Genomic DNA, 11,974 nt, shown 5'->3' on the forward strand with positions numbered 1-11,974 from the left:
ATAATTTCAGGGAAGAAAATTTTGTATCATAATAATAATAATCACAAGCGTGTCATTTTCAGTATATTATTTTACGAAATGATTATATTTTCTAATAATAATGAGTCTTTATTTTCTTCGCGAAAATTATTAAATTTTATGCCAGAATAGTCATAAAATACATATTAAGTTTTTGGAAAGCATTTCTTACCTGTGCCTTCGCTCTCTCTCTCTCTCTCTCTCTCTCTCTCTCTCTCTCTCTCTCTCTCTCTCCCGCGCGCGCGTAAAAGTCGCTTCATTAAAAAGTAATATGAATATACCTTCGCGTCGGGAGTGATCCCGATGTACGATATCTCGATAGAGTCGAAAGTCTCTCTCCTCCTCCGTGCTGCTCTGCTGTGAGATCATTTCTAAAACAGCACATTCTCCGAAATCCATATCTCGCATACAAACGAGACAACGGCGACCATGGCAGGTCCATTAACATATCCCCGGCGTAATGTCGGGGCCGTAAACTGAAGGAGGCGCGAACGTAACGCCGGGGACAATGAACGGAGCTTATCCGCGTTGCTATAAAATATTCTCTGTGTGCCGCGCGTGTCCACGCAGCCGTAAAACGCGAGCATCCGTTTAATGATAAATTAGGGACGACGCGGCACGTCGGGGAATCGGGCGAATGTGTCCGGCCGCGTGTGTACGCCGCGCCTCTATTTTCTTCCTCTCCCTCTTTCTCTCTCTCTCTCTCTCTCTCTCTCTCTCTCTCTCTCTCTCTCTCTCTCTCTTTCTCTTTCTCTCTTGGCATGCTCAACCCTCAGTAGCGATACTCGGGATGAGTATAGTCTCGCGGGGATTTTATTTTTCCACGTACGCCCATCTAGACGTTAGCAATCAATAGATTTTTAATTTACTCTAAATGCAGCAAAACAAACTATCTGTATCATCATTTCCTGTTGGATAAATCGCGTATGCAGCGCAATATGTTACTTTGTAAGAGGATACAGAAAGGCCGCTTTTCTCGCGCAGTTCGTGAAGTTCGAATTCAAGGGAGCATGATATAATGTAACGACAGCCGACTTATCATTGCTACCGAGAGCCAGTATCTCGGCGCCAACATCCGGAAAATCATGTCGAAATTCAAAGTATTTCGCTAATTGCCCCACTTAGCCTTACTACCACTTGAAGCATCCTAATTACTCTCCCAGAATATTTGAGTCATCGCGAATCAAACTTGGATATATCGGAGAGCGAAGAGATGCGCTTGAAAATTTCGTAAACTTCACAAAGCTAATAATGTAATTTTTTTAAATTGTTTAAAAAGATTTCTGAGTTGCAATCATATTTTCGCTTAACTCAAGTATTATTTACGTAATTACTCGTAGTCACTCGTATCTTGATACTTTTTTGCTTACATATCAATTAAATTTCTCTTTTTTTTTTTTTTTAGAAAATGATTAAATTTCAAATTAGAAAAATGGAAAATCTGAATGGAAAAATAAATCAGAGAGATGGACTGTGAATAAGAATTTCAGATTTATTTTCTGAATAGATTTAATTTATGTTAGACTTTTATCTAGTTAGACTTAGGCTTTTGTTAGCTTGTTATCATCACGGATGATGTGCTTTGTACATCCGAGAGTCATTATCATTTTCGTTAAATATTATTCGCTAAACAGGTGCGCGGGATAGCCGTCCCGAGCCTACCCGGCTTGTCTATTACATTACGTGATTACAAATTATTATTCTAATTCTCGTCTCATTAGAACGTGGTGCGTTCAGCAAGGCAGATAACGAACGCTTTGTCAGATCAAAATGGGCGTGGAATAAAGCTGACTGGCGCGTCGCGATTGTTCCGCTTTAAGTATCGCTTCGCATTAGCTACGACGAAGAAGCGAGCAATTTAAGTTATGGCCTGGCTCGACTGAGACTGCTCTCTTATCGCATTAACGTAGGAACTCCGTAAAATGTAGAAGAGCGGAGGGAGAGAGAGAGAGAGAGAGAGAGAGAGAGAGAGAGAGAGAGAGAGTGAGGGAGGAGGGAAGGAGGGAGAGTGCTCGGCTATACAACCGCGTCTAACATCACTGTGTTCATTACAAGGAAGGATCTTACCAAACTCACCATTTACATTATGCTGTCGCATGCAACACTTGCCACAGATGGCTGGATACTTCTTCTTCTTCGGGGCTGCTCCTCCCCCTCCCCCTTGGATTGAATCAAGCTCCGTTTGCTTTTAAAACTAAATAGCTATCGTAAACTCGAACCAGAAGACACGTAGATACAGGATGTACTTGAATGGGGTTCAATTGTTTAACTAAGGAATTAATAAAATATAGGAGTAAGTAATGAAATATTGCACATTACGTTCTTAATACGAGGAATAAAATGTCTACTTCAAATATCGTGGGAGGCATGTGTATCGATCTCGCTACAGTTCGCAAACTCCCCCGCTGGATAGGAGCTTAGAAGCAATATTTCTTTTGCGGCATTCCTATGCCAGTGCAAATAACTCGCTAATAAGAAAAGTCATTTTCCATTAACACGATTTACGCGCCCGAGATGCAGACTGCCATTTGATTAGAGATTTAATTGAAATATCGCTTTTCACGGTGGAAAATGTTTTTCAGATTGAGTTTGCTCCAGGGGGTGTCTTTGCCTCTGATTGTTTTACGTGATCGCTTATGCGAGAGAATCTAACAGTATTATTATAAGAACAAAAAAGAAGAACAGATTGCTAGTATATCATATATTTGAGGAAAAATGGTATTGAATAAATCGAAATTTACAATAGATGCATTATTTAATGTACAAATATAAATAAATAAATATATATACATATATATTTATAAATTTAACATAAATAATACACATTATGACATACATATTAGCTTTCAGTTTTTAATTCACTTCAAAATCTTTAGTAATAAATAAGTTATATTTCAAATATTTATGATTTTTAGTAGTTAGATCATCCATCATCGGTATCATCCATCAGATTATTAACCATTCTGTAAAAGTTATAAAAATACTTTAGCGACATATGTAATTTAATAATTATGAAATAAATGTATATAAATTTATTATAAAAGTAAATAATAATAATTACTTATAACGAATTTACTTGGTATAATAAGTAAATTTATCTTTAATTAAGAGAAACTAATGAAAGGTAATAAGAATCAGGCCTTTATTATCGTGTAGAGAAATAAATATAACTATTTACTGTAAATATTTGCAATTTTCATTAGCAACGGAAAAGCGAATATTTAACGTTTTACGGAAATGATGTAGATTGTATTGATTAGTATACTTACATTTGGCCACGGTACCGGCCAAGGTTGTTGGGGATTAAATGGGCCGTAGCCAGGGCCGCTTGGTAAGCGAAATCTGTGTTTCGGGAGTGCATGAGTATCGGCAAACAGAGCGCAGATTGCAACTAACAGCATCACCATGTACATTGCAAACTTCATGTTGAATGTATTGTTCTGATGAAGAAACGAAAAATCGCTACAGGAATGGAAAATGCGGTACGTATAATTCGATACTGTTAATTTTTTGAACTTTTGCACGCTTGCGAAATAAAAATATCCCGTTATTTTTTAGTTATTCCGCGTAATTATTTAGAATAGGATCTCGCAGCGTTAGAGATCACAAAATAAATGAAATTAAATATTTAATTAATTTAATAAAAGAATTTTGCGGGATATAAAATTTTTTTAGTTTAATAAAATTAAAGTTTAATAAAATTATCAAGCCGTAACGTGTAATTAGAACTATAACTAAGAATTACATATACGAGCAAAATTATAAAACTAATGCTAATTGCAAGCATTTTTTTTCTCTCTCGATAAAGTTAGATATAAATCGCGAATAATTTAAAGATTATTTACTGATTTACTTTACTGTACCTTAGTCTGATGGCAGCGGAACTCGAGTTGTGCTGTCTACATTAATACACGTCTCTTATATATCGTTATCGTTTGTATAAAAGACGCGAAAAGCAAAAGATCTAAGTTGTGGGGAACTCCCTCTCGCTATGCATTATCGCAGCTGCAGACACGCGATGTTGTCTCACTCTCTGTTGATGATCCGACTGGTTTTATTCGCGTCATGTATCAGGTCATGTGCCAGACGCTCTTTTCATATATTTAGGGACTTCCAGCAGAAATCTGTAAATTTAATTCTTCTTTCACATCTTACACAGTCTGTATACTAACGCAATTTTTTCATAAAAACTTTTTTATATACGAACATTAACATTTTACTGCGTCACGTATTATTGATTTGATTTTTTATTCTCTTCTATAGTTATTATTGTATATATTGTTTTATTTATTATATTGTATATAAAAATCGTACGGATAAAAAACGGAAAAAATATAGCGTAAAATTGCGCAAATGATAATCGGAAAAAGGATTTTTTTAAATAAACTGTTTGTTCATTGCTAGAGTAATTAAAATACCGAGAATTTTTTTCGAGAGAAAACATATATTCTTATTTATATATCAAAAGTGGCGGAAGCTTTGTTGCACAGCCGGCTGCAGTAGGAAGGGAATGAAATTACAAAGAGAATTGCAATTGAGCCAGCAGCGCAAAAATAAAAATTATTATGCCGTTGAAGCAAAGAACAGTTTATGCATGATGGTACAAACAATCAAGGGGATAAAAAAAGTTGTTTTGCGAGATATACGAGATGAAGCTGTACGACGAAAGAGAAGAGGAACATATATGTACACACGCGCGCGCGCTGTGTATGATCATGAAAATTTTTAAATAAGTACTTCGACGAGTTATCTGTAAGTATATATAAATCTAGGGAAGAGTACATATTGGTTATAATATTAAGCATCGTATTTTCGGACGCTATCACATCGCGTATCAGAATTAATGTACACTTTACATGAACTCGCATTCACTAGTCTGAAAATTAAGCACACAACTCTCGTTCATGAACCATAGATAAATACTTATCGCCAGACGGCGGCGTGATATGAAAATAACTTTGAACTGCGGGAAGATTACCTATTTTCAGAAGCACGTACAACTCGCGTAAAATTATGGGGATATCTATCTTGTAAGAATACATTTTTCAGTTGCGAAGGGGGCTCCGGCGCGACCGGAGGATATCGACGCGCGGCTGGTACAGAACAGGAACTTTTACTTGGGCATGAAATATAAGGGCGGCTAGAGAGTTTGAGGTCGTTTACTCGTTGATACGAGAAAGCTGGATAGTATCTCTCGCGAGGAAACCGAGATATCTCCGAAACCTTAGTCCCCCGGTCTAAAATCCGACACGGTTCTATCGTGTTTCCCATTCCCCTAAGCGCTTTCCCTACGTTGAGAAGAAGAGAATAAATACCTATATTAGGATTGATTAAACGAGCAACTTTATCGGCTGTCATTGTCATATATACGCGGAAATACCAGTTTTGTTGAAGTATCTAAAAATCTAGCTAGATACAGATTAGAAAAAATAATTATTTTATATTTATTTAATTTTTAATAATATTTTATTTATAATATTTATTTAATTTTTAATAATATCATTAGTACAAACATATATTTTGGTTCACTATAATTGTTTCGCAATGAAACCAAATTAATTTTTAATTGTCATGTTTAATTGTTATTTATCACGAACAGAGAAATCTTTGTCTTTTAATTTTTAAAATAACTACGTTTAACCATCGAAATGACGTGGAGATGGACGCTCAAGCAGAATAAGCAATGCCGCAAAAGTTTTGACATTCAGCAACCTGTTTGAGCGTCCGATATAATTGAAGTGACTTGCTGCAATAGTGGGCTAATTCACATTTTGAACGGAGAAAATGAACTTGAAAGTTAAAGTGATGAATTTTATAGTTTATTTTCTCCATTTTTAAATGGATGTTGTAAAATGTTATAACATGTGACCTTGTTACAGCAAACTCTTCAATTATTTAGAATTTAGATGAATCAATAAAAAATTATTTTCAGATCTACATCTGGCTAAATTGTTAGATATGTATTTTATCGAAAACCGTTCTCTCTATGTAACTATATAGAGACATCACATGATAGTTACGCGTTTTAATGACTAAGAGAATACTCGATGAAACAGGAAATTGAAAATTATTCCGACACGTATAACATTATTCTGTCTTCGCGGACGGCAATACGTTCAATTACTAATTGTGTGCAAAATAATTTATTATTTGTTTAATAGGTGCGGCGTGACGAAGCAATGTTCGTAAAATAATTTAGCCTTTCCATTTTATCGATTCGATGATGTTCTCTTTTGTAGCTCCGCGCGCTATCATAAATCCGCAAACAGATTTATGATACGTTACAAACTCATTTATCGCACTTTTGCGATGAGAGTCACATCGCGAGCAACACTCGCGTCTCGTTTGTTGCGAAAGTCACTCTTACGAGCCTCGGCATGCCGGGGGGCCGATAAATGATAAGAGTGCATTACGTCAAGCTGCTATTATGCGTAAACTGGCGTGAAAGATCACGTCCTGTGTTTTTTTTTTTTTTCACCGCGATCGTTATACGGCGATCATAACGTATAATCAGCCAGTCAGGCGTAACGGTCGATAATTATCTCTCACTAAGTTAGCGTCCATAAGGAGCTACGTTTTATAGAGTCCCGTGGATTGGGGTTATTACCTATACCGAACAACTATCCCGGGGAAATATTTTATGGAGCAGTTCAGTGGTAATGAAGGTGTTTACATGCGGGCAAGAAGGCGTCTCGCCGGGCGGTAGGTAATTAGGACACCCTCGTCTACCTACGCGATAGGCATTGCCAGAGGTAAATGCAACCCGGGCGGGCGGGCTTTTGCACGGAGACCGCGCTCGGACGGGCGGGCGGGCGGACGCACTCGTTATTTCGGGGGGCGCTTCCGCTCCGTATAATGTATTAGCGTAATTAGCGTTATCAGATCCACGGACAACGAGGAGTCACTCGTTTATATAGGATTGCGAAAACCGATGCGCGACGACCGATTCGAATTCCCGGGGAAAAAGTCGAACGTAACGAAATTACGTTCGGGATAGAAGCAAAGAGAGAGAGAGAGAACGCTTTAAAGTATATCTCATCCGCAGTTCTATTTCTCGTCTGGAGAAAAAATCAGAATAACAAACGCATTTACGTGCGTCCTTGTGACGCATATTAAAACGTTGTCAGTAATATAATATAAGATCGGTAAATTTCTTCGCGTCGATTTGAGGCTGCGACCGCTGTGCTTACAGTAAAAATGGGATGTTGAAATGACAACAAATGTTTAAATAAGACTTGGAAATTTATTTATGTCTTTTTTAGTACAAAATGTTCATCGCCTCCGTTAATCACTACGTAGGCCAGTAATCATCTTACAAAAGCAAATAGAGTTAGCATCAGTATAGAAGTCATTTTACATGATGTCAATACAAATAGATGTCAATAGCAGTCATTGTGGCTTTATGTCTTTCTAATAAGGAAATCTAATCTTCGGATTATAAGGTCCCTGACCAGGGAAAGTCGGGAAAGGTTTCCAGCCACCTGGAGGCGGTCTCTTGATCGGAGCTTCGTACGCGAGGACCGCCATCGCTGCCAAGAGCAGGGTGAAGATAAATAAGTGAAATTTCATATTGCGTTCTGTTTCTGAAAGCCAAATATATACATATATACAATGTATATACACATAAATTTAAATATCGAGTTAGGTATCAAATTAGCATGGAAGCGCGTTGACAGCATAATATATTTGAAACTACTTTCAAGATATTCTAGCAAAATATATTGAAAGCACGAGAATATGGAATTTTACAACGTTAACTCAAAATTGCAATTTTATAACAAGCAAAAGAAATTACATCGAAAAATTATGTAGAAAAAAGGAGAGAAAGTTGTAGTATACCTATATTGTTTGTAACACATATCTACTTTAATTATCAATTTATATGTCATTATTGTCACTATATTTATTTATAATCTATACTGTAATTTTCTCTCTCTCTATGACATTTCTAATATAAAATAAGCAAAATAAGTAAAAGAATGTAGATATATCTTGTTTAACTTACGTTTTTTCACGGATATACTCGCGAATGATATGATCAGCTGCTGTCTTCTCACGCTTGCAAATTTGACAAGTGTGATATTATCTTTTCCAGATCGTCGTTATATATTCTCATTTAGCGTTCATGTATATATACATGCTCTCTCATTATGCGCGCGCTTTATTTCGTTGACGGGAAGTACCGAATCTTATCTCACTCGTAACAGCAGTCGGCGACGTTCTTTTCATACTTATCAAACAACAGCGTGTATACTCGGGGGGGAAAAACACATTTCTCTCTGTATTTCACGACACTTTCTCACGACATATGAGAGAATGTTTTGCATGGAGGATAGAAATTCAAAGAAACTGGAATTACCGAAACGCGCGCGCGTGCGGCGGGCATGCGGGAGCCCCCGTGAAACGTGTAAACTTTTAATTTTCTATCCTGGTTCTCTCTCTTTCTCTCTCTCTCTCTCTCTCTCTCTCTCTCTGGTCATTGTGTGTTTTCGAAAACAAATAATGCCGGAGCAGAAGCAATAACCAGATGTACAATGTTTTTGTCTCTCGTTATATTTTCGCATGCATTACCATTTTTATGATCTATTTCATATTACCTTATATTTTTTATTTATCACATATAGTTCGGGTTCATTCGCGAATTTTTTTTCGCCAGTTCGCCACTAAGCATACAGAAATTTATAAAAATCCCGGCGAAATGGAAGATCGAAAATTAAATTAAATTTTTCGTGCGCAAAATTGATATACGCTGCTTGCGTCGGTGGTATATAACGAACGTATACATGTGGTATCGACACGAAATTTCGCAAGGAAACCCCGCCCTTTATTTGATTCTTTTAGCGATCGGCAGATCGAACCGTCTCTGGGAATCTGCAGCGCCTTACCGCTACTCCCCATAACCACCCACGTTCCTGCAAACCTTGTCCCTCCTCTCCTCCCCCCCCCCTTTCCACCTGCACGATTGAACGTGAGCCCAACATCAGAATAAAACTACGACGAATTCTACCTCCATCACGTTAACGTTCCTCCTCCGTCTTCTATCGTAGAGACCATTTATTTCGATCGTAACCAATGTCGTTTCGCAGTTCACTTCAAAGTGGAACGGGCTGCCTCTATCGCCATGGTAAAACGCGACGTCATTGACGTTACAAGATGATTCATACTAAACCAGTGGCCTATTTCTTTTTCCAGGGGAACATTTACTATTAAGGATGTATGTGTCACATCTCAAAGTATTATCAAAAATATGAAAATGTGGATTATTCCATTATTACGTTTATCTGTGCGAAAAGCACAATTTTCTTGTTGGTTTAAAAATCATTTGGTTTTTTTGTTTGCTTGATTCTTATGTAGAATTGCATTTTGTAGTATTTATTTATTTATTTGCAAATTTGATGAGAAAGCATTACGAATTAAATAAAATTTTTTAAATATACTAATAAAATTCTATAATAAATATCCGTGCAAAGGTTCACTCGAATCCACGTACTCGTTTAAACGTTATTATTTGCTGCAGCAAAATATGGTCATTCCGTTGCATAAACCATTATAAACCAAATTATTTATTGTTTGTTTTTTATAATTGGTTTCACGACGTATTCGCGACCAAAATTTTTTTGTAAATTTTCGACCAATTTTTTAGCTGGTATTGTGTAGCTCAAAGCATTCTTAAAGCAGTGACATATTACATTAAACAAAAACAAAGCAGTATTAATGTTTATTAATATTTGAAATTTTTTATCGAATAATTTTAAGCTGTTAACACTCCGACGAAACGTCGTTTTGCATAAATTTAATGTCTATAAAGAATTTCTGCTGAGATTGATAAGACTCTATATTGATGTATCGCGATCGGTGAAAATTCTCTCCAGCTAATCGTTTCGCTTTCAACGGTACGACAGAGAGGTGAGAATGTTTTATTTATAATGACAGCGGGGGTAGAGTGGCTAATGCTTATGTATGAAATAAAATGCAAAATCGAAGTAAGCCACGGAAATGGGCCACGGAAATCTGTACGAGATACGCCACGGGTCTGCTTTTGAAAGGCACACCGTGATACCATTGAGAACCCGTCCAGTCCTTCGGAGCTTACAAAAATCACCTCCGGTAGTAAATATTCATGTCGCACAAGGCGTTGCTTTGACTCTGTATGACGAGGCATTTTACCCAGTTTCGAAAGTGAGTCGCTTTATCTTCGAGCGTATTTTTATGACAGATTCTAAGCGTATGGATTTACGAGCAGATATATAAAACTTATTGCTAGACGTCTCCTCCGACTTCGCAGCGTTGAGAGAATGTCCATAAATCATCATATCTCTCTTTTTTTTATTTTTTATTTAAAAGGAAAATCTAACGGTTGCTTTAACAGCCATTGATTAACGATTCGCGATAACATGCCCGATTATCCGCTTGAATAAACACACACGTACGTGTGTATGAATTTATTATCTATATACCCGTTGAGAGAAACACGCTACTCATTATAACACTCATTTATATCGACCGTTTAACAAATCATGCACTACAACGAACATCATTTCGACACTTTTACCCGCGATATTACCTCACTGTATATTACAACGTTTAACGCAACACCTCTCCTGCTTTCAACGGTACGGTTAAAATGCTTAGCGTGGCAGAATAAAAAATAATCGTGAGTTTATTTCAAATGAGTTTATTTAAAACTCTCTCTCATTAAGTTGTCATAAAACATTAGAATTACATTGCGTGTAATATAATACATACTACTACTCTACATAATGCATATAATATAGAGTTTCTCGTTAACGTTGATTATTTTACGTTGAAATATTCACGTCATGTGCGAGGAGGATTATCATAGCTGCAAGTGTTTAGTCGGACATTGGCTGGTGCCACATTCTTCCTTTGCGCATCGGAAGCCGTCCATCGTTTCTTCTCCTTTGCTGCCGCAGCACGTTTATCGGCGTTCTGTACGCCGCTGCTGCCATTATTGACAATAGCAATAGACTGATGATATATAACCAACCCAATCTCATTTCGGATATTCTAAAAAAGTATTTATTTTTTTTTTCACGAAACAACACATCTAATTTATATGCAAATCATGAAAATGTCAATTCTCGCTTTTTCAACCATGCGTGTTATCCCAAGTAGAGCAAAAAGTCACGATGACATCTCGAAATGACGTTAAAATGTCTAAAGAAAAAAAAACCGGCTAAAGAGAAAAATGATTATTAGAAGTCACACTTTTCGATTAGTAATTTATTTTAACGTCATTTTTTTACGTTATCGTGATCTATTATTTTCTGCTTGAGATGCGAGACTTATATGTTACAATTGTCGCAAAAATACTGTCCAATATAATTCAACGCGTTATCTACTTTCAGAAAGAAAATCGCGAGCTTTTGATACGACGATCAACAGATTGATATCATTGACTTACAGATTTCCACGTTATAATTAAATAACTCCGTGTCGCTCTGCGGTGCTGGGCAAATCTTACGAGCCGTCGAGTTTAATCAGCGAACTTTGGGATAATGTTATTTCAGGACGAGGATTGATGTTTCACGGATGGCCAAAGCTTGACTGGACCAACACTTGACAGCTTCCCAAGCCTATATACCATTCAATCTCGCGATTGTCCCCTGCTCCAATATTACGCAGCGTGACAGACGCATATTTATTTCGCATGACTGTCCCCCTCGTTCTCTATCAAGCATTTTATTCTGTAACGAGCGAATTTGCTCGTCCAATCTGATCAATTCGATTGGAATATTTCCCGCGTATATTCTCACGCAATAAGAATGAATCACGTTTACGTCGATTTATGTCCGGCGATTTAGATCGGTGATTTAAATGATTCAGTAGGTGATTCAAAAAGGACACGAATTAATAATAAATACGCGAATCGATCGACGTGCATATTATTTACACGGAAAAAACGATTTTGCTGAAAGGATCTAAAATTTAGCTG

At 36.9% G+C, this 11,974-nt stretch overlaps 1 protein-coding gene and 1 long non-coding RNA gene across 3 annotated transcripts; both read right to left on the reverse strand.

Annotated features, from left to right (window-relative positions):
- Positions 1-2,704: 2,704 nt before the first annotated feature.
- On the reverse strand, positions 2,705-3,990 carry LOC105456341 (abaecin-like). Of its 2 annotated transcripts, none has more exons than XM_011700300.1 (3): positions 3,882-3,990; positions 3,288-3,458; positions 2,705-2,981 (listed from the first exon to the last, which is right to left on the reverse strand). In XM_011700300.1, exons 2-3 carry the CDS (start codon positions 3,441-3,443, stop codon positions 2,973-2,975), a joined length of 165 nt encoding a protein of 54 aa, XP_011698602.1. In that variant the 5' UTR covers positions 3,444-3,458; positions 3,882-3,990; the 3' UTR covers positions 2,705-2,972. The 2 variants fall into 2 exon arrangements, with proteins under 2 accessions (XP_011698602.1, XP_011698603.1); XM_011700301.1 differs by having other exon boundaries at positions 3,288-3,480; positions 3,882-3,951.
- Positions 3,991-10,677: 6,687 nt separating this feature from the next.
- On the reverse strand, positions 10,678-11,677 carry LOC105456340. Its single transcript, XR_975235.1, has 2 exons — positions 11,444-11,677; positions 10,678-11,046 (listed from the first exon to the last, which is right to left on the reverse strand). It is a non-coding gene; the product is annotated as an uncharacterized LOC105456340 (long non-coding RNA).
- Positions 11,678-11,974: the final 297 nt, after the last annotated feature.

This window comes from Wasmannia auropunctata, unplaced genomic scaffold (assembly GCF_000956235.1).
Source record: "Wasmannia auropunctata unplaced genomic scaffold, wasmannia.A_1.0 LD335709.1, whole genome shotgun sequence".
Lineage (NCBI taxonomy): Eukaryota > Metazoa > Arthropoda > Insecta > Hymenoptera > Formicidae > Wasmannia > Wasmannia auropunctata.

Excerpts from the sequence above, each read along its gene's own strand:
- LOC105456341 (XM_011700300.1), bottom strand. The coding sequence starts at position 3,443 with ATGAAGTTTGCAATGTACATGGTGATGCTGTTAGTTGCAATCTGCGCT.